Source organism: Chinchilla lanigera, unplaced genomic scaffold (genome assembly GCF_000276665.1).
Source record: "Chinchilla lanigera isolate Chin_1 unplaced genomic scaffold, ChiLan1.0 scaffold00146, whole genome shotgun sequence".
Lineage (NCBI taxonomy): Eukaryota > Metazoa > Chordata > Mammalia > Rodentia > Chinchillidae > Chinchilla > Chinchilla lanigera.
This window is the reverse complement of record NW_004955547.1, coordinates 1,178,893-1,202,166: the sequence shown is the minus strand read 5'-3', so window position 1 is coordinate 1,202,166 and position 23,274 is coordinate 1,178,893. Positions and strand designations below refer to the sequence as shown.

General features: G+C 43.0%; 1 protein-coding gene across 3 annotated transcripts in view; it reads right to left on the bottom strand.

The window, feature by feature from the left end:
• Window positions 1–23,274, bottom strand: part of Dip2b (disco-interacting protein 2 homolog B) — a gene marked incomplete in the record, with an annotated part of 228,430 nt that overhangs the window by 38,583 nt on the left and 166,573 nt on the right. For all 3 annotated transcript variants that reach the window (XM_013508454.1, XM_013508452.1, XM_013508453.1), the window contains 11 exon segments: window positions 2,111–2,225; window positions 3,897–4,024; window positions 7,210–7,290; window positions 12,388–12,524; window positions 13,384–13,523; window positions 14,777–14,891; window positions 15,925–16,044; window positions 16,537–16,630; window positions 17,973–18,037; window positions 20,057–20,159; window positions 23,152–23,261. In XM_013508454.1, coding sequence (XP_013363908.1) covers window positions 2,111–2,225; window positions 3,897–4,024; window positions 7,210–7,290; window positions 12,388–12,524; window positions 13,384–13,523; window positions 14,777–14,891; window positions 15,925–16,044; window positions 16,537–16,630; window positions 17,973–18,037; window positions 20,057–20,159; window positions 23,152–23,261 — 1,208 coding nt within the window.

Genomic DNA, 23,274 nt, shown 5'->3' with positions numbered 1-23,274 from the left:
CCGGAAAAAAAAAACAACCAAAACAAGCAGGTCTGTATTTGTTTGAAAATATGAATGGTATGAAAAATACTCTCCTGTGTGCCTGCCTTTTAGCCATCTTTCCGAGTTCAGGCTGGTCCTACATTCTTCAGTTTACATTTAGTTATGTTCTTTCTCTTTTCTTTTGACTTTTTTTTTCCAGGTTAATCATTTTCTTTTCTCTGATTTTTTTAGTATAATTAGCTTACGCTAACTCAGCTGGTAATTCAGGATGACAGACTCTGAGATAGAAACAAATCTGAAAAGTCAAGCTGGGTATGGTGGCCTACACCCGTGATCCTGTACTTGACAGGCTGAGGCAGGAGGATCACTGTGAATTTAAGGCCAGCCTCGGCTACATAGTGAGATCCTGTCTCAAAAAAAACCCCAAAACATGCCGGGTATGGTGGCACAGATGTGTAATCCCAGCACTCCAGAGGCTGAGGCAGCAGAATTTCTGTGAGCTTGAGGCTACTCTGAACTGCACAGTGAAACTCTGTCTCAAAAAGATAAAAATTCCCTAAACCAAAAACCAAACAAACAAAAAACCCCACCATGGTTAGGTGTGGTGGCTCACCCTGTAAACCCAGCTCAGGAGGCTGAAGCAGGAGGATGGCTGAGAGTTCAAGGCCAGTTTGGGCTACACAGTGAGGTTCAAGGCCAGCCTGAACTACAGAGCAAGACCCTATCTCAAAAATCCAAAAACAACAGCAACAAAACAAAGAAAAAACCCCCACCCAAAACAAACAAACAAAAAACAAAACAAAAAATCCCCAAGAAAATCCCTGGGGAGGGGGTGGAGGAGAAACCTGAAGTCCTCTAACCTTGTCATTCATCTTATGCTTCCTTGCATCATTTCTAATAAATCCAAATGTCCCAGGTAGAAAAGTTAAGGACACCGGGAACGTGTCCAGTAACACAGATGCTCTTAGGGCACAGGCAGCCCCTGCTGTCCTCAGACATCCAGTCAGCCGACAAGTACTTTCTGTGCTAAGCGTAAGCACAGCGAGCAGGGTCTGAAGCCTGAGCAGGGACAGAAGAGCCAGGGACGTCTTGGCCTCTGTAGGTCTTACAGGGGGTCAGAAAACAGGTAGTAAGTACGCAGCTCCCTATACGGTGCTAAATGCTACGTAGAAAAATAGAGTGGGGACGGGGACACAGGGAATGTTATTTAAGATACAGTGAACTTCTCTCAATCTCCTAACTAGTGATACTGCTTATGATCATTATTTTTTAATGTTACTAAGAATCATACTCAAGCCTCTAATACAAGCTACTTCAGAGGCTGAGGCAGAAAGATCACAAGTTCAAGGCCAGACTGGGCCACTTAGTAAGATCCTTTCCAAGAGAAAAAAAGAAAAAAAAAAAAAAAAAAGGCCCTGGAGATGTCACTGGAGAAGACTGGTAGAACGTCCCTGGGTTCAAGTCCCAGCATTAAAAAAAAAATCACCGTCCTTCTTTATTGACTGTAGAACTACACACTTCGTTATCTTATTCACTCCTTCTAATACCTCTGTAAAAGAGACCATTTATCCCTACTTACAGGGTGGAAATGACCTCAGTGAAGTTCATCGCTTGCTGGGGGGTAAAGAGATTCAAATTCACGACTCTTTAATAAACTCGAGGCTCTTTTCACGCTGTAGTCTGCGCCCCACTGGAAACATATCCCGGAGACGAAGCCCAGGTCGCCCCTTCCTGCTCACGCTTTGTCTCACCTGCACCACCCGGCTGCACTCCCAGCTCCGTCAGAACATTAACACCCTGCGCTCTCGAGGAGCCTCACCCGCAGGGAGCCTCCCATGCCGAGTGAACTGGTTACAGTCCGACACGTTTTGCACACGGACAGTGAAACTTCCATGAGCAGTAACGATTCAGGCATGGAAGAATCTGCTGAGGCAAATCAGTCCAGTTGTTCTTGGCAATGGGGGCAGAAAAATACTGTGTACTCCATAAGGAGAAATGGCATTAGCCATCTGATTTTGATCGTAGTGCCAAGGATATCTGAGCAATGATTGGCAAGAAAAAAATACGGTGGTGCAACCGGCCCCTCAAAGCAAGTGCCTGGGCAGCAGGCCAGACCCGAGGCGCTCACCTGCAGCACGCGGCTCATCCACTGGAAGCTGTCTTCCTCGGAGGCGTCGGGCCTTTGCTCCGCAACCACCACGATGCGCTCATCATAAAATACAGACACAGAAAACACAGCAATTCTAAGAGAGACAGATCACACACATCAGACTCCCTTCACAGCCAGTCCTACTTGCTTTGTGTAACTGGAATTACAGAGAGGAGACGGCCCCACCGCACCACCCAGAAATGAGTAGGTTAGCAAAGAAAATGTGCACTCATCGCCAAAATGGAGATGGACTCGTTCGAAACATGTATTAAGCACCACCGTCATGAAGGGGAGGGACAAAGTGCTAAGGAAACACAGCTCCTGGCTACATGGAGCTTACGTGTTAGAGACGGAACAAAACCGACAAGGGACAGAACGGCCGCGCTGCCAGGTGCGCAGGAGGCACGCGGGGCAGGGCCGGAGGGGTGCGGGTGGCTGGGGAGCGCCTCCCTGGGGAGCGGACACTGGAGCAGAGACCTGAATGAGGTGAGGACGCGAGCCACGTGGAGATCTGGAGGAAGAGGATTCCGGGCAGAAGGAACGGAAAGCGAAAAGGTTCTGAGGTAGGGACGAGCTTGGCAGGTTTGAGGAACAGCAAGAAGGCCAGTGTGCCTGGAGCAGAGTGGTGAAGCAGAGAGCAGGAGGGACAGTGAGACACAGGCGGGGGCGGACGCAGAGGCCCGGGGGCCGGGAGGGAGGGGGGGTGGTTCTGAGTGAGGTCTCCGCTCAAATGTCCCCTTGCTAGGGAGGCATTCCCAGCCCACTCGTGCCGGGGCAAGCCCCTCCCCCTCCAGCACGGCAGGCACCAGCCTCTCACACGCGGTTTCCCGGCCACTCTGCTCCCGTCTAATTCCCACCGCGGACGTGCAAGGCTTGGCTTGTGTTGCTCATAGCCACAGTCGGAGCACCCAGAACAGTGGGGTGCGGTCGGCACGAGATGAGGTGCTGAATGAACGCGGCAAACATGGGAAGCCACTGCAGCGGGCCACACCGGCTCGCCGCCCGCCTCCCTGTCCCCACACGGTTACGGGTTAGCTGCGGTGGGCGAAGCATTGTGCTGCGTGTGAGGGACGTAACCGGGAACACAGACAGGAGTCCAGGGTCCTGTGCCGCTTCCATCTCAGAGGAAGCCACAGTATTAAAACCCCACACACTCAGGAACCAGTTCTTTTTTGGTTTCTCTAATTTTTCTTCTTAAAGAACTAAAGGACACCAAGGTTGCTCTGAAGATAGATGTCCATAACTGTAAACTGTTTACTAAGGCATTACTCAATTATGCAGCAAATACCTTGTCTTGCATTAACAAAAAAGAGACGGCTATTTCCATAGATTTCAACATTATTAGTACTTAGGAGCTATGTCAGTCTGCACAGTAAGATAGTATAATTTAGTTAGAAACAAGTACGAGAAATAATTCTTAGATATAAACTATCGTTTCTCAGCCTTTTGGCTAAGATCAAGCGTAGATATAAACTACAGAAGTGGTATCTGTGTCCATTGTCCTGAACACCACTACCTCCGTACTAAAGAAACACAAGAACTCTTCTCAGTCTTGCATGATCTAACAAAGAGTAACAAGTAGAGTATGAAACACAGGATATCGTTATGTCTTCCTCCTCTCACCGCAGCCAGAGAACCAGAGCCTGCGGGACCCACAGTCAGAGCCAGGCACTCCCGCTGCATAAAAAGAGACTCACAGCTCGGGCATCCTGCGGGTAGCACTCAGGCTCCCTGAAGTGCTGACCCTTGAGCCAGTCCCACTCACCTTCCTCTATAAACTGTCTTTATCGACTCCACAGCCAGGCCAGTAGCAACAATGTCATCAGCGTTATGTCTTCGTCCACTAACCATCAGTAATCCATCCATTTTCCCAACTACGAACACCAAGCTGCCCTGAAAGAGAATAGTGATTTACCTTGGTTTTCCTGGTTTCAACAGGAAAACACACTATCCACTTTGTGTGTGTGTGTGTGTGTGTGTGTGTGTGTGTGAGAGAGAGAGAGAGAGAGAGACAGACACAGAGACAGAGAGACAGAGAGAGACAGAGACAGATAGAAACAGAGACAGACAGATAGAAACAGAGACAGACAGACAGAAACAGAGAGAGACAGAGAGGTGGGCTCTTGCTAGTATCTAGCCCAGGCTGGCCCAAACTCCCAGCAACCCTCCTACCTGTATCTCCCAAGCGCTGGGATCACAGGTGTGTGCCAACACTTACTCCTGCTTTAAAATAAATCTCATAAAAAAATGACAGATACCTGTCTACTGTATTTGTGGCTCTGGGTTTGATGTGATAAAAAATTTTAAAATGTATACATACATATGTATGAGTATGTATCATATATATGAATAAAGAATGTCACAGTTTATGGATTTTAAAAAAGTTTTTTACATCCTGACAGATCTGAAACCAATGGGGAAATCAGTGACATCCTATAGCCAGTCACATTTACAATATATAAAGAAATAATTCACATTTATTCTTAAAGAATAATTTTGCAAGAAAGCAACTAGGATTCCACACAAGTACTGCTTATTTTCTTGGTCATAAGTATGTATTACTTCACCTTCTGTAACTACTCACAGGTTGCAGAGAAAAATGTTAATTCATTTACTCCTGGAATTAGGAGGAGATTAAAATAGTTTGAGCAAAAAATTCATTGTTTCAGGTTTATAAGGATAAAGCTGTTTTTCATTTGGCAAGATTAGAACAGCATAATAAAAAAAAGTCTGGCTGGGTATGTGGTGGTGCACACCATGATCGCAGCTCTCAGGAGGCTGAAGCAGGAGGATCACAAGTTTGATGCCAGCCTGGTCAACTTAGCGAGACCTGTCTCAAAGTAAAAGGGGCTGGGGATATAACTCGGCACTCTCTAGGTCAGTGATGGCAAACCTTTTAGAGACTGAGTGCCCAAACTGCAACCCAAAACCCACTTACTTATCACACTACAATTAAATCCAATACTGGGGTTTTAGTTTAGGAAAAAAACAACTGTTGTCCGATACTCAGCCTCTAGGCTGACTTGGTTCAAGTGCTGACAGAGAGGGTTGGGCTGCCATAGGTTTGCCACCAATGCTGTAGGTTCAACCCTCAGTATTGGGGGAAAAAAATTCCTAAATGTCTCGGACCACCCACATTCAGTGACCAAGTCATTTCCTTACGAGTTAACCAGCAACAAGCTCACCCACTGACTTCCTGGTGTTCAGTGCATGTGCTGCCCAGGGGAGCACACTCAGCGACCCACTAGGCACAAGGCCCAAGAGTGATGGGCAAAGGGAATAAGAAGTTTTGTACTCAAGAAGCTAATGGACCATGCTAGGTGCCAGAGGAGAATCAGTCATATCCAGCACAGGCCTGCTGGTACCAGGAAGTAACGAGACTGACGCAGCGACTGCCTGTCTTGTGTGTAATTTTTTTTTTAAAGACAGGATTTCACTGGCCTTGAACTCACTCTGTAGTCCAGGCTGGCCTCAAAATCACAGCAATCCTCCTGCATCAGCCTCCCAAGTGACAGAATTACAAGTGTATGTCACCGTACCCAGGTTCCATTTCTTTTTAGTGGGGCATAGCTAACTACAATAAGATTGCATTTAAGCATCCCTTGAAGCTAGATGTGCCCACGGGACTCGTTCAGACCAATGAGATATAAGCAGAATGGCTGCATAGCAGTTCAGGGACTTTTAAGAGAAGGTAAGCGCAGGTGTGGTGGCTCATGGCTAAAATCCCAGCACTTGAGAGGCTGAGGCAAAAGGACTTTCCATGAATTCAAGGCCAGCCTGGGCTACATAGTGAGACCCTATCTGAAAAAGAGAGAGAGAGAGAGAGAGAGAGAGAGAGAGAGAGAGAGAGAGAGAGAAAGGGCGAGGGAGAGAGGGAGAGAGGGTGGCTAGGATGAGACAGCACCTTGTCCTCTTTGCAGTGCAGATATGATGCCCAGAGCTCCATCCTGGACCTCAAAAGTGAAATAAGCTAGAAAGATGCCTCAGCCTCCTGAGTGCTGCAAGTACAGGTATGTGCTACCGTACCCAGCTTGACTACTGATAATTCGTATGAAAAAATGCTTTCTACCTTATGTATTATGGTTTCCCTTTACTTTTCTTTTTTTGAGACAGGGTTTCACTATGTAGTCCAGGCTGACCTCAACCTCAAGAATACTATGCTCTGGTTTTCCTTTGTTACTGAAAATTTCCAGCCCTCTTTTTTTTTTTTTTAGAGGTTAAGAGCAGAATGTATTTACTAATGGAAAGAAAGCTTCTGTACAAGAGCGGGACAGAAGCCCCCATTCCCAGTGGGTTGCCCCCTCCAGCCCTCTTTTAACTTATTACCATATGTTAATTAAATCACAGAAAGGTAGTAAGAATAAGTGAAAAGAGCTTGAAAATAAAACATGTCTTAAAAAATAAAACAGCCGGGCGTGGTGGTGCACGCCTGTAGTCTCAGCACTCTGAAGGCTGAGGCAGGAGGATGCCAGTTTGAGACCAGGCTGGACCACAAAGTGAGCTCAGGGCCAGCCCAAACTGCATAGCGAGACTGTCTCAAAAAGACAAAAGACAAAACAAAATAAAACAAAAAAGTCTTAGTCTAAAGGAGTCAAACTTGGGTAAAAGGAACAATAAAAAACAATTCATTTCATGATATTCCTTTTTCTTCTTGATATACAGTCTATGTAGTTCAGGCTGGTCTTGAACTGACTATGTAGCCCAGACTGGCCTCAAACTTGAGGCAATCCTCCTGCATCAGCCTTCTGAGTGCTAGGATTACAAGTGTGTGTTACCATGCCTGGCACTATTTTATAATATTCTTTTTTTTTTTTTTTTTTTTGGTTTTTCTCCGGTACCGGGAACCGAACTCACGACCTTGCGCTTGCCAGGCAGGCGCTTTTGCCGCTGAGCTAAATCCCCAGCCCCTTATTTTATAATATTCTTATTAAAGAACTGCAACTAAACAGAAGCTAAGTGGCATTGTAACACCCTTGGGCTAGTCAGGATTTGTTGTTTCTGTACATTAAAGTCGAAATATTTAGATCAGATGTGAAGCTTAAATATTAATATTAAATCAATATGAAAGCATCACTTACCGGACCTACAAATCCCAATAATCCTGACCGGATAAATGGCACATCTCCAACAGGAGAACCTGCAGAATTCACCGGAATCACCTGAAAGACAAAAGGAAGAAAGTAAAAAGCTTCGCTTTTTCTTAGAAAATGTATTTGATTTTTACAAGGTCTTACTACAAAATTACAATAATAATACATGCTTTTTTTTTTTTTTTGAGGCAGGGTCTCACTATGTATCCAGGCTGGCCTTGAACTCACTGTGTAGCCCAGGCTGGCCTTGAACTTGACGCAATCCTCCTGCCTCAGTCTCTCAAGTGCTGAGATTACAGGTGTGCGCCACTATGCCCAGCTGATACATGCTTGTTAAAAAATTAAAATTATATAATAATGCAGTAATCCCATCTCCTTAAGTGATAACATTTATAATGTTTACCTCTCTGAAGTTTAAAAAAAGATCTATGTATTAATATAATAGTGTTTAAAAAAGAGATCATATTATGCAGCCTGTTTTTTTGCTGTAATTTTTTCTCACATGATATATGAGTATCCTCCAGGTGGTTACAGCTGACTTGGTCTACTCTGGAAACTAGCTCCACAACATACTGTTCCACTGGGAACAGGACTGCAGTCTTTGGGGTCAGTTCTGGCTCTGCCTCTTACTAGTAAAGTAGGCTTTGAGTAAGTTCTTGGCCTCAGCTTTTCCTGTCATAAAATGGAGCACTCATAAGCTTTCAGTAAAGATTAAAGAATATAAACTGCGCATGGTGGGCACACCTATAATCCCAGCACTCAGAAGGCTGAGGCAGGAGGATCACCACAAGTTTGAGGTCAGCCTGGGCTCAAAGCCAGCCTGAACTATATAGCAAGACCCTGTCTCAAAAAAAAACAAAACAAAACAATGCCCGTAATCCCAACACTTGGGAGACTGAGGCAGGAGTGTTGTGAGTTCAAGACCAGCCTAAACTGCATAGTGAGACCCTGTCTCAAAAAGACAAAAAAAAAAAGAAAAATAATTAAAACCAAAACCAAAACAACAACAAAAATGATTAAAGAATATAATTATAGCTGGGCATGGTGGCATATGCCTGTAATTCCAGCACTGGGGAGGATGAGGCAGGATGATCACTGCAAGTCTAAGGTCAGCCTCAACTATACAGTGAGATGCTGTCCTAAAAAAAAAACATATAATCATACTCACAGAGATAAGTATAGTCCTTAGCCCAGAGATATTCTTTGGGAAATGGCAGTTATTAGAACAAACTGGTATTTTTTGGGTTGCTTTTGTCTTTTTGAGACACGGGTTCACTATACTGTTCAGGCTGGCTTTGAACTCACTTTGTAGCCCAGGCTGGCCTCCAGCTTAGCTATCCTCTTGCCTCAGCCTCCATAGTGCTGGGATCACAGGCATGTGCCACCATACCTGGACACTCAGAATTTCTTTCTTACGTAGGGAAATAATTACAATCAGACTCAATATTTCTAAAATACTGCCAGCTATGGTGGAACATGCCTATTATCCCAGCACTTGGGAAGCTGAGGCAGGAAGATCACTGTGAGTTAAAGGACAGCCTGGGCTACATAGTAAAATTCTGCTTCAAAAGACAAAACAAAAAATCTAAAATATGTATGTAGCAGGTAAACGTCTACTTGCTTTACATCAACCACACAAAATAGGACTATTATATATGAGAAAGAGCTGGGCATGGTGGTGTACGCCTGTAATCCCAGCACTTGGAAGGCTGAGGCAGGAGAATCCCCGTGAATTTGAGGCCAGCCTGAACTACATATTGAGACCCTGTCTTAAAACACAAAAAACAAACAAAAAGACGACAAACTGAGGCACATTTGCCTCAAATCCAGAAACAGGTAGTGATGGAAAATTAGTCCTCTGCTCCCACATATATCATAAAAACTTTTCCCTACTCAGCTGTGTGTGTGTGTGCATGTGCGCATGAATAAAGAGAAAACCCAGCCGCACCCTTCCCTGTTTCTTTTGATATGGGATCTCACTAAGTTGTTACACTGCCCAGGCTGGGCTTGAACTTGCAAACCTCCTACCTCAGCATGTCAGAGTGCAAGGATTATAGGTGTGCATTACCATGCCCAGCTACTTAGTGATTCTCACTATGCCTGGCTTCTGTAGCATTTGGAGGCTACTGGGGATTAAATGCAGGTCCTTCACATGACCTACCCCAGGGGACTGCGTACGTATCGATGTACTTTTTTTTCCTTTTCAGATCTATGTACTTTGAGACCAGGCCTTAATCACTAAATTGCTCCTGTGTCAGCCTTCTGAGGTGCTGGGATTACAGGTGTGCACTATCATGTTTAGCTAATAGCTTATTTTTAAAGCTTTTTTTTTTTTTTTTTCTCCTTTTTTGAGACAGGGCCTCATTATGTAGTTCAGGTTGGACTTGAACTCACTTTGCAGCCCAGGTTGTTTTCAAATTTGCATCCTCCTGCCTCACCCTCCTGAAGTGCTGGGATTACAGGCATGCACCACCAGGCCTGGCTTTTAAAGCTTATTCTTATTTTCTGACTAATCAGAAAGATCTAACTACTAGATCTTGTCTTAGCGAATTGTTAAACACTTTGGAAAACACCCTCAGGATTTAAATATAAACCTTCAGTAAGAAAAATAATAGAAACTTTAATTTACGATACCAAGGAAACAATTTTTCCCTCTTTTTGGTTGGGAATTTTATTTTACTTTGCTATGACTATATTTATAATTGAGACTTCAAAATTTCTTCATTACTTTGGACCTAGCATTTTGGGTAGGCAGGCATGCATATATTATGTATTTTTTTTCTTTTTCTTTTACTGGAGATAGGGTCTCGATATGCTGTTCAAGTTGGCCTTGAACTCTCTATACAGCCCTCAGCTGGCTTTAAACTCACAGTGATCCTCCTGCCTCAGCTTAACAAATGCTGGGATTACAGGCATGTAACAGTATACCTGACTAGGAAAGGTAATATAACCCAGTAGCATTAGCATTTTCAAATACTGCTTGAGGATCTTGTGGGGTTTTTTGGGGGGTAGGGGCCTGGGAACTAGAGACTGAACCCAAGACCTCTGACAGCTACATCTCCAAACCAGCTTTTATTTATCTATTTACTTTTTTGAGATAGGATCTTGCTATGTAGTTCAGGCGACTGGCCTTGAACTCTCAGTGATTCTCTTGCCTCAGCCTCCTGAATGCTGGGATTACAAGCAGATGCCATCATGCCTGGCTCCTTTCCTAAGCTTTTAAGATCTTGTTTTTAATAAGAAAACCTCAAGGAAGAAAATTATAGGTACTGAAAAAACATGTAGGGGTTGGGGATACAGCTCAGTAGCACAAGTGCCTACCTGACAAGTGCAAGGTCCTGAGTTCGATTCCCAGCACCAAAAAAAAAGAAAAGAAAAACCACACAGCTCAATCACTTAAAATACAAGAGGGTCTGGAGATGTAGATCAGTGGTAAACACATGCTAAGTGTGCCCCAGGCCTTGGGTTTAATCCCTACCCCTACCCCTACAAAAGGGGGAGAAATAATGTGAGATTTACAGCAGATAAATGTATATATGCTAAATAAATCTATACATATTTAAAAGAGGTAATCACCTATGCAAATAATCAGAGAGAATGGTGGGAAGCATAAGCCTGAGGAGCGTGTGAATGCCTACTGCTGCCAAGACACTGAATGATTCCCAGTAAAGCATTTCAGGTTACACAAGCAGCAAGATGATGGTCAGTCCAGGAATCGTAGCTCTTTTCAAGGTACCATGCCACAGTAACGCGGACGCGATCACACAGGCAACACTCCCTCACTAGTACATCTGTCAGTACATAGTCACATGCATTCATGTTCAGATGGGAAGGTGGAAACAGGTGTCCTGCTATTTTGAGAATCACCAGTCTACATTACAGAAAAAAACCTCAAAGAACTGAAAATTGGCAGTGTTCATACAAGCCTTGCCTAGTGTGAAGGAGACGGATATATCAAATGAATGTCTCTGGTCCCTAAAAGGTACCCTGATCCTAATCATAAAAATTCCTTTTTCTGTTTCCAGGCGCACTAGGCAAACTTCTCATTACGGCTTGGCTTCACACACAGAACCTCCTGCAGGAAAGCAGTGTGCTGTCTCATTAGGAAGTACAAGCTCTACGAGGAGCACTTTTCCTTATGTAGTCCAGGCATCTACAGCATGGGCAACACTCAGAAAGATGCACAGTAAGTCTGACTGCAAGTCTGAAAAGGTAAGCAATCTGAACCCTGCGACAAGACAGTTCTTCAAACCTGGGCGTGGTGATGCACACCTGTAATCCCACCACCAGGGAGGCTAAAACAGCCTGGGCTATATGGCGAGGTCAAGTTTAGCCTGCATTATAGTTTAGCCTGCATTATGCAGTGAGACCCTACTGCAAAAAAACAAAAATATTTTTACAAACAAAACCCCCACAAAAACCAGTTTTTCTTCAATTTTACTTCCTAATCTAGCACAACCCATGCCACTGTTACTATACTCTCAAAATTAAAATTTCGAGGGTCAGGGATGGACCTCAGACAGAGTGCTTGCCTAGCATACATAAAGTGACCCTGGGTTCTGTCCATAGACTGTGAGAAAAGAAAAAAAACTTTATTTGAGCTTATGAAGTTTAAACTATGGCAAATTCGCCAGAGATTTTCTTTTTTTTTTTTTTTGTCTTTATGAGACATGGTCTCGCTATGCAGTTCAGGCTGGCCTTGAGCTCATTTTGTAGCCCAGGCTGGTCTGGAACTCACAACACTCCTCCTGCCACAGCCTCCTGAGTGCTGGGATTACAGGCGTGCGCCACCATGCTTGGCTCTCCAGAGATTTTGCAAGGGCCTCTCACCACTGACCTAACATATACACAATGGTGTCTCCTGTGTGTCAGGAGCTGTTCTAAGCACTTTATAAAACTTTAACTCATTTAACCTTATAATTGACCTGTGAGGCAGTTACTGTTGTTATTCACATTTTAAGATAAAGAAAATGGGGGGTAGAAAGGCTGGCTCAGCAACACACACAAGATCAGCCAGTGAGCAGCAGTGTCAGGATTTGATCTTAATCCTCTACTCCAGAGCACAAGCTCTCAACACCACGTACAGTGTCCCCCTCAGCCAGCAGATCCGCCGCCTATTGCTGAATTCACCAAATACTTCCTCTATGCAATAGCAATACTAGGTACCTCAAATGTGTTTTTTGTCACACCAGCAAGCCCGAAGTACATCATGCCTCCAGTTCTGGAGCTAACACAGATTTCTCCAATTTCATCTGTTTTGCAGAGCTGGGGAGGTCCATCTGGCTTCACAATGCACATCATCCCTGATATATAGGAAACACAAATAAGAGACAGATACCTGGAAAACCTCAGCAAATAATAGCTTTATCCTGAAAACCCTGGAAAAATTCACATTGACTGAGTGGCATTAAGAATACTAAACAGATATACCAACACTCCACAATCAATATAATCACTATGTACTGCAAACATGTACTATGAACATTCCAAAGAAAGAATACTAAAGAGGGTGGGGGTAGAGCTCAGTGGCAGAGTGCTTGGCTATTATGTACAAAACCTTGTGTCTGATCCCTAGCAACACAGACAGACAGACACACACCAAAAATACTAAAAATAAAGCTGAAACTATCTAAGTACAGTATATCTGAAATTTAAAGCTTTTTGAAGGGCTAGGGATGTAACTCAGTGGTAGAATGGTTGCCTAGCATGTGCAAGGCCCTGAGTTCAATTCCTACTGCACAAAGAAAAAAGATTAATTTAAAGGTTTTTGAGACAGTGATGTACTAAAAAATGACCAGAAAGTACAAAGAAACAGGCTAAATGAATTGGGGTGCACCCCTAGGCAGGTCAGATCCAAACCCTCATGGAAGTAGTACATTTTTTCTGTTAGTCTCAATGCTGTGGAAATACAGTGAACACCAGGTAACTCTGGTATCACTCAGTACTTAGCTTTCCACATGAAGAGTACAAGTGAAGTCTTCCCAGTTGATCAATCACATAATACCGCCCAAAAGGCCAGTGTAATTTTACTTCATTATTAGGATTGGAGAAATTTTGTGACTATTGAATTTAGGATTCCTGGCTTTGGACCTCCTATTTCTTAGGCCCTAGTGTCTCTGGTGACACATCTTTATGAAAATCCCAGGGGCCCTCATGACTCACCCCCAGGCATTACATGCCCTACATCCTGGACGGTCAGTGCTGAATTCTTATCCTCAGTATTGACCCGGATTACCCCATAGCTCAACCCATTCATTGAGAGAATGGCTCTTCCTGGCAGAGGAGCCCCTGGAACTCCAGGCCTGAAAAAATAAAATAAAACCCATTAACTTTGGCAAATTAAATTATACCTACAGAAAAAATATGGACATAATGTATGAACACAACTTTCCTCTGGTTACCAAATAAATATCTGTTTCTTCTACCAAATTAACCAAATTTCCATGTACAAAGCACAAAGAATTTTTAATTAAGTGAAAAAAGTCAGTTCAATCACTTATTAAAAATTGTTGCCCTATTATCTTGTTTTGAAATTTTGGTTTTTTTCTTTTTAAAACAAACAAACAAATAAATAAATGTGGGGGGAGGCGATCATTGCCAGCAGTATGAGATTCAAGTTCCAGGATTAAACAATATAGAAACAGCTATTAAATCATGATTATATTAATGAAAATAGCACTATATAATGCCATTTATAGAATGAATTCTATACTAAATTGTGTGATTAAAATAAGAATGATTCAAAATGTCTAACGGAATCTTTAACAGTACAAGGACATCTCAAGGCTCTGAAAACATTAAAAATTTCTTAAAATTCACCTTAAAAAAAAATATATTGGTGCAGGCGTGGTGGTGCACGTCTGTAATCCCAGTTCTCAGGAGGCTGAGGCTAGAGGATTACAGCAAGTTTGAGGCCAGTTTGAGCTATCCTGTGCTATATAGTGAGATTCTGTCTTAAAAAAATATATACATATAAAATATAAAAACACATGTAAAATATATAATATAAAATACATATAAAATATATAATATAATATACTACAGTATAAATATATTTTTCATACTGAAGTAATAATCACAAACATCCTAATTCCAGTCTAAAATGCTCAGAATTCTATGGTGCACGCCTGTAATCCCAGCACTTGGGGAGGCCGAGGCAGGAGGATTGCTGTGAGTTTGAGACCAGCCTGGGCTACAAAGTGAGTTCAAGGCCAGCCTGAACTAAAGAGTAAAACCCTTTTTCAAAAAAAAAAAAAGAAAAAAAAGCTCAAAGTTCTAAAGAACAAAATAACAGAAAAACATTTCACAAATATTTAACAAGAAATATTTCACAAATATAAATCAGAACAATTACATTTTCACTGTACTAGAGATATACTTTGGGCAAGAGTGGGGAAAATAAATGAGATGTTTCAAACTACCTTATAAGATAATTTTCACTGTTAGGCTTATGAAGCAGAAAACTCGTTAGCACCCCTTCCACTGCCTGATAAAAGCTGTGCATTTCACCCAAACTGTAGCACACATCGAGAGAGCATGACACGCCGCACACTACCTTCGGATCGCCACGGTCATGGCCTCAGCAGATGTCGCGCATGGACAGATGGCCTCGGGTTTCAGCCCGTGGCTTTGGAACAGACTCAAGAAGGCATCACAGGATGACACGGACCCTAAGGAGTGGGAGCAGACCAACTTGAAAGCTGGCACTGTTAATTTTCATTACCACGTGAAGCTGGTACGGGAAGGTGACACAGTTATCTCTCGGAGAACTCGCATGTCCACCATTCACTCCATGCAAGCTTTTACTGAGCCTGTGAGGTGCTCTGATACAATGTCAGAGACAAATTAATGTTCATCCAACCTGCAAGGTCACTGGCACTATTTAAAATTACAACTTGGAATAACACTGTGCCTGGGCTGTAGATATAGCTCAGTGGTGCAGCACTTGCCTAGCAAGTGTGCAGTCCTGAGTTCGATTCCCAGTACTCTCTCCCAAAAGACTGTGCCTGACAAACTGACAAAATCAGTATCAGAGACAACAATATAGATAGTATGCAGCTGGTTCATAATTTAGCAGCCCTTCCTGAAATAACTAGCACAGCCAACAAAGTGCAGTCTTGGCTTAGATGCATCTTCTATGTAATACTCTTTGACTTTTTAATTAAGGGCCATCCCATGTACTTACATAAAGTTCATACACTTGGTTATAGTAAGTCACCTTTTATCTCTCTAAGGAACACCTACAGCCACATGATAGAAAGAAGATATAAAAGAGCAAAGAGAAGTGGTTTTAAAGCTTATGAACCAGTGGGGCGTGGTGGCGCACGCCTGTAATCCCAGCACTTGGGAGGCTGAGGCAAGAGGATCGTTGCGAGTTCAAGGCCAGCCTGGGATACATAAGTGAGTTCAAAGCCAGCTTGAACTGCATAGTGAGACCCTGTCTCAAAAAGACAAAAACAAAAACAATAAAAGCTTATAAACTGGGCGTGGTGGTGCACATCTATAATCCCAGGACTCCAGCAGACTGAGGAAAGAGAATTGTAAGTTCAAGGCTGGCCTGGGTTACATAGTGAATTCGAGACTACACACTGAGCCTGTCTCAACCAAACCAAACCAAACCAAACCTTATGAAAAAGGGTGTGTGGGAGGGTTTAATTCGTAAAGGAAAAGCTCTTCCTAGGCCCATGCTCCAGAAATACTCACAGGGATTAGCGCCATCCGTCACAATTAACATGCGGAGAGAACTCAGGCTTACATCCCTCTGGTCCCGATGTGCCATCATAGCCCAGTGCAAGTCTCGACATTTTACCAAAGCTACTTTGGCTATAAATCAAAGGGATAAAGTTAACATACAGACACATCAAATCTGGTAAGTATTTAAGATACTATGGAAGTGTTTATTTATTTTGGGATCTTAATTCTCACTCAAAGAAAATTACAAAGGTTTCAAACAGACTGTGCCAGCTGTCAGAGGAAGAAAACGCCACGTTCGGATGACTGACTAGATACACAATTGTTTGCTCACTGCACCCGCCCGACAGGCCACAGTATCCCAGCCAAGAAAACTTTGGAAAACACAACACTCAATAAACCTCAATCTGGGCTCAGATTCAGGAGAACTCATCTCAGTTCTTAGGAAAGGATATCACTGAGATGAAACAGACAACATATAGTACCAAAGTCCACAGTAACCGAACCCTAAAATTTGTTAAGGCACCAGGACACAGAAATGTGTCTCTACAAGAGCAGTGTGAAAACCCCTAAAATCTTAATTCAAACATGCACGTAATTAAAGCTCAGATGCTATGTGACTACCTTTGTGCGCATGTACTCTTTGGACCCAAGAGAGGGGACAGGTCTTCATAACAGAGTAGGGTACGCTAATTGTATGCATCTTATTCATGACATTCTGAAAAGCAAAGAAATAAAAAGCAATCAATACCAATACATACTGCAGCATTTCCAAACTGAGCTGACATTTTGGTACAATTTTACTACATGTTCTTTGAAAAAAATCCTGAGTTATTAATGATAGGACTGAAGTTCCTTAATACCTATTCTCTAGTCTAGTTCCCTCCTCTCTCCCAAGAGATGATCACAATTACAAATCTGATACAGCCCCATAGAAACACGCAGTAAAGCAGTACAGCTGGGTCACAGGGCAGATGGTTTAAAAATGCTAACTGCGCTCCACCCGCCAAGTGCATCCACATAGCCATGCTGGGGTGTATTACAAGGTGAGAAGTCAAAGCCGCCCCACCTCTGACAGGCATTCCTGCCTAGACCTGTAAAGTGTGTGGCCAGGAGGTGCAGGGAGTGAGCACTGTGCAGTCTGGTTCCTGTCCTCCCTCTAGATCTAACATGCCCAGGACGTCCTGCTCCCAGAGACCGAGGCAAACAGAGTTAGCATGGGTTGGTATTCAGACCCATCACTTCACTGACCACCCAAGGGGCCCACAGAAACCAGTACACCACCCCTATGCCAAGTTTCCGCCTCCGGTGAGAGACTTTGGTTTCAGCATTAAGAGTGCTTGTACAGCCAATTCTTCACACAGGTACTTAACCTGTGTTTTGTATAAAAGAAAGGAGAATCCTCTTAACTCCACAAAAGGGTTTTTAAAAATTTCTGATGAAGAGAAAATCAGAAAGACCGAGGTAGACAGTAGTTACACTCGGGATAACGCTCTTCCTAATGAGGGGTCGGGTATTTCCCGGACGAAAGAGGATCCTTGCCTCCTCCCTCACGCTTTACTCTTTCCCCTCACGGGCTCCTAAGGTACTAAGATGGACTAGATGCTCTCTAAGGTCCTTTCAACTCCAGGATCCTGTATTTCTTCTCTCTCCCAAATGGCAAGTTACACACAGATAGGAAATGTCCCCTCTTTTGCCTTCACCCCACCCAACAAATCTCTTCACAGCTACAGCTTAACTGCTTTCCAAAGACCACAGAAAAACTGCCTTGACGCCCAGGGTGCTCCAACACCCACAGCACATCACGGTTCCTCTATTATGGAGAGTACGCTCAGCTACCTTGTGACTCTCTTCTTTAGAAGCAGCACACAGCATAAACAAGATAGTCCCTCCACACAGTGCGTCTGCAGGAATGGCGAGACACCGTCTGGAAAACGTCATCACTCTTTTTGGGAGCTTAAATGTCCAACAAGTGCTGAGAGATGCTCCATCTTACATAGTGTGCTGCCCTTAATCTTAAATACAACTTATACCAAAAGCCTTAATTAAGAGTAGCTTACCGAAAACATGCCATGCCACAGCCCTGCATCCTTCTTAAAGTCTAAAACATTTACTACTGTTTCTCCTAAAACAGAAAAAATAAAAAACAAGGGAGTCATCTTTAGTATTAAGCAACAAAATTGTGTCCTTCACCTCTACTAAGCAAATGATTTAATGCTTTTTGAGAAATGACTAGGCTGAGGATGTAGCTCAGCGGTACAGTTCCTGCCTGGCAAGCGCAAGGTCCTGAGTTCAATCTCCTGGTAGCACCCCCAGCACCCCCCTACAAAGAAACGACTAAGGAGTGCTCAGGATCTTTTGGTTGCTTGAGGTCACTGCCCACTGGCTTTAAAATCAAAAATGGGGCAATACTGTCAGAAGAGCAACACTGTATAGAAACTCCTTATCAATTAAGGAGTTTTATCAAGATTTTTTTTGTTTGTTTGTTTCTTTGGGGTTTTTTTGAAACAGGGTCTCACTGTGCAGTTCTGGCTGACCCTAAACTCACTACGTAGCCCAGGCTGGCTTTGAATTCATGGTGATCCTCCTGCCTTACCTCCTGAATGCTGGGATTACTGGCTTGTGCCACCATGCCCAGCTGCTGTTGTTTCTGAGACAGGGTCTAGCTACCTATTCCAGGCGGCCTTAAACACGAGGTAATCCTCCTGCTTAAGTCTCCTGAATAACTTGGATTACAGATGTGTACCCCCATGCCTGGCTTTAAGAGGTATTCTTCTTCCTATTGTAAGATACATATTCATTCATTCATTCATTCATATATATTTTTTGAGAGAAGGTCTCACTGTGTAATTCAGGGTGGCCTTGAATTCACTATGTACCAGGCTTACCTTGAACTTGTGGTGTCCCTCCCGCCTCAGACTACTGAGTGCTAGGATTACAGGCATGTGCCACCATGCCTGGCTAGAAACATTTATTTTAGAAATTTTGGAATTTTTACAAATAATTATAAAAAATTATGTCTCTTACAAAAATTAAACATCTTGGTGTACATATAACAGTATATGCATACTTCTAGAGAGATGTTATATCAAACATATCAAAATTGGTACACACAGATCTTTTTTTTTTTTCTTTTTCTTTTTTGCACTTAAAGATGTATCTATTGACCCGGGTATGGTGGTACACACCTATAACCCTAGCACTCTGGGGGTTGAGGCAGAAGAATTATGGTGAGTTCAAGGCCAACTTGGGCCACATAGCGAGACCCTGTCTCAAAAAGACCAAAGTCAACCAAGATCACATAATGAGTTCAAGGCCAGTCTGAACTACACAGTAAAGCCCTGTCTCAAAAAAGGTGGACGGGGGCCTGTTGGAATCATTTCTTCCTACTTTAATATTCAAGAACTTGACTTTTAGTGCCTCAAGGTATAATCCATTATATGACAACATTATAATTAAATCCATCTCCATTTTGGGACATTTTAATTGCTCCATTATGTATACATATTTTATGATATACACTTTTATCAAAGAATTCTGCTCTAAAACGAAAACACGGTTTCATTTTGTGAAAGAAAAATTAAACACCAGAACATTAATATTTCAAAGAATATTCTACAGCAAATAGTCTGACACCACAAAGCACTATGCTGTGTTTTAATTCGTGCCTTCTGGTAACTAAAGTTCTTTGTATCTGGCAGCTCTGTATATGCGGAAAATGCAGGTATCTGAGACCCCATGACTAGTAAATACATGGTTTTAATTATGATTTCGTATTTCTATTCTCTAGAAATCATGCTTTACATATTTGGTTCACCCAGAATTTTAGTTCCTTTAAATTACATTAAATTGGGGCTGGGGATTTAGCTCAGCGGCAAAGCGCCTGCCTGGCAAGCGCAAGGTTGTGAGTTTGGTTCCCAGTACCAGAGAAAAACCAAAAACAAAAACAAAACAAAAAAAATAAATAAATAAAATAAATTACATTAAATTATTTGTGAAAAAGAAGAAAACAGAGGCAAGCCAAGAATGTGTCTTAGAACATTTCCCTCTGCACTTGGTCATTAATGAAATCCAATCACCGAGCACCCTGCTCAGAGTCCTGCAGAGCCGGGCTGACAATGGGTAGTCATGGGACGAGCCTGACCTTCAGAATAATTGCAGGCCTGGGACAGAGCTTGGCAGTGAGACAACATTGCAAGCCGGGACACGGTAACTCCCATTACACTCCCTTCTTTGCTGGTTTTATACTAGAAAAATAAAACAAAAACACAATATAAGAAACATGACAAAATGGGTTAATTTAAATGACAAAATTAGAATCCAGAAATAAAACCAAGACAAACTATCATAATGAGCTGAGTTTAACATTTTGAATATAAACACTACGGCTATGTACTTGGATTCCAAATTCTTATAACAAAGGGAAGTGGAAGATGACAAAGCTCAAAAAAAGTACGTGAGGAAAAGACCTAAAGGGTTAGTCACCAGTGTGAAGTGACTGCTCAACAAGCTAAAGCAAGTAACTGAGGCTCCATTAACAGCACAACACCAAATACACTCATTCCTCAGAATCCACGTGGGGTCGTTCCAGGACCCTCCTCAGATACAGAGCTCGGTTTCTTATGTAAAATGGGGTAGTATTTGCATACAACCTATGAACAACTTCCTACGGACTTGCTGTCTCTATGTTCCTCATATCTCCTGATACAAAGTAAATGCTAAGTAAACAGTTGTATTGATGAAGGAACAAGAAAAAAATCTGTATATAGTCAGTAGAGACACAATTTCTTTCTGAGTATTTCTGAGGTTGAATCTTCATGTGGAATCCACAGACACAGAGTGAGACATGTCATACAACACGTGAAGCATAGAACTGCGGGGTTAAAGGCGTAAGATGTGGTCCCTGCCTGTTAGAAGCACCCAGTTTCACAGGTGGAGACCTAGAAATGAATAGCCAATTCATTCCTTTGCTTTTTATACTAACTGCTTCATTTCTGTTGCTTTTTATGAAGGTCTTCAGCTTTTTCTCCCCTTTGTTTTTCCCAAGGGGATCCACTGTTCCTGGAGGCACTGCTATTCCAGATCCATGCAGAGAGTGGATGGAGCAAGCTCCTAGTCTGTCTCCCAGCTCCAAAACTCCACTCATGATGCTGTCCTTGACAGAAGGCATATCTGATATTAAGCAGGTAAGAGCAGATATTGCCCTTGATCTTAGCCAAAAGGCCGAGAACAGATAGTCATAAGCTTTTTGATTGTTAACACTGAAAGACATTTTGCATACTTTATCCAAGCACACTTTTCTAAAGTATTTTACTACTTTTTTATTATTAAGTTTATTAGTACAATTTCGATATACATTAATGATTCTATTCATCATAGAGAATTTGTACCTCTATATATCTTGTTTTCTTTTTTTGAGACAGGGTCTTGCCACGCAGTTCAGGCTGGCCTTGAACCCGCAGTGATTCTCCTGCCTCAGCTCCCAGGATTACAGTGTGCGCCACCACACCCAGTTTTCACTACTGTTTCTTGACACTTTCTCCTTCCTTGGCTTTTGTGATACCTCTTTTCTTTCTAAATGTTTTCTATCAGCGATCACTTCTTCTATACTGGAGCTCCCTGAGAGTTCTGTTCTCCCTCCTGTTCTTTTCATCCATCAGTACTTTGTTAGCGACAATTCCCAGTTCTCTCCTTCAGAGACCTAGGTTCGCATTGTCAAGTGCTCCCAAGGATCTTTAGTGCTGTGAAACCCAGTACACCCCTCCTCCCGCTTCACCACGCCTCCTCCACCCATGCAAGCTCTGTGTTCTCTTAGTGAAGGGTGCCACCATCGACCCAGATGCCCAGTAAAAACTTGAGTCTTTCTTACCTTCTCCCTCTCCACTGTCATTCAACTAAGTACTGGCTGTCCTACTTCCTTCCTAATTACCAATTTGTGCTTCCTCTATCCCCACTACTTGGAGCTTGAGCTCATTCGGATAACTGCAGAAGAAAGATAGATCTTTTCATAAGAGTCATTCTCATTACTCTCCTGCTGACAACTCCTCAATAGCTCCCTTTATCAATGGTCTATTTTAAACTCACTAGGAGAGTCCTGTGGATCATAGGAGGTCCTAAAGTAAGAATTCCCAATTAATGCAGAATAGCAGGAGCCTGGAAATAGACAGCACAGCAGGCTCTATGCGAGGCCAGAGAGCTGTGCAAGGGCTCTTCACCATTCAGGAAGAAATCAATGAAACGTGAAAAGGCGTGATCAATGGAGCCGGGAAACAGAGAAAGCAGTCCAGGAGCCGGTGGCTAGAATTCTAGTGAACGGAAGGACGCACTGTGTCAGCACTGACAGACGATAGAGATGGAAAGGTGATCACTAAATTTGATATTTTAACTGCTTATCTACCTGACTTTAAAAAAAAAACAAACTCAATTCCCTTCTATTCTTAAAAATAACCCTTGCATATGATACTGCTCCACTGGCTCTCAAAATTACTGCCCACTTCCTTTCACAGACAAAGCTGTCTATACTTGTCATCCCCACAGCACTCAAAGAGGTGACTTTTCCCCTCATCTTTTAAAAAATTACTGACTTGCTTATTAACTTAGCAATCAGCTGGTAAGCATATACCTCAAGCAGAATGCAAAAGGGTCGAAGGTATAGCTTCAGAGTCAGAGAACCCGAGCCTGTGTGACCTTGGTTGTTTAAATTTTGTCTTAGTCTCCTCATCTATCAAACAGGGTTCATAAAAGTCCAAGCCTCGCAGGGTACACACGGGGGACCGAATGAGACGGCACATTAAAGCACCCCGCCCGATGCCTGTGTGCGGTGAGACTGGACCCTGCAATCGCATCACTCGGGCCCTGAGTTCCCACACTAACATGCAACGCCAAAAGCTCTGGCTACTGCTTCTTCTCGTTCTTGTTTTCCATCTGCTGAACTTGTCTTCAACCAAAGCTATTTTCCCTCTTTCTTCACTCCCTTGTTCCCAACTCCCCTACAAAAAAGGCAGAGAAATTTCTTGGCCAGTAAATCATTTAAGGTCTTTATACTTCTTGAAAGTCTTCTGTAACTTTCTTATATGGCAAGTCAGCTTTTGGTACCTTCCTTGAGTACTTACGATCAAAACAGAACAGAGCATCTACCGCAGGCATTTGCGAAGTCGTAACACGGGAATCTCACACAGTAAGAAAAACTGTGACCAAGGCCAAAGGACAGCCGGAGCGTGTTCCAGCCGTAGCACTTACCTCAATGTACGCCGGCTCTGTTCCGGCAGGTGATATGTGCGGCTGCCAGTCTTTAGGAGGCTTGGAAAGGTACTTGGAATCTGTTACAACCCACTTGAGCCGGGGCCAACCTAAATGAAACCC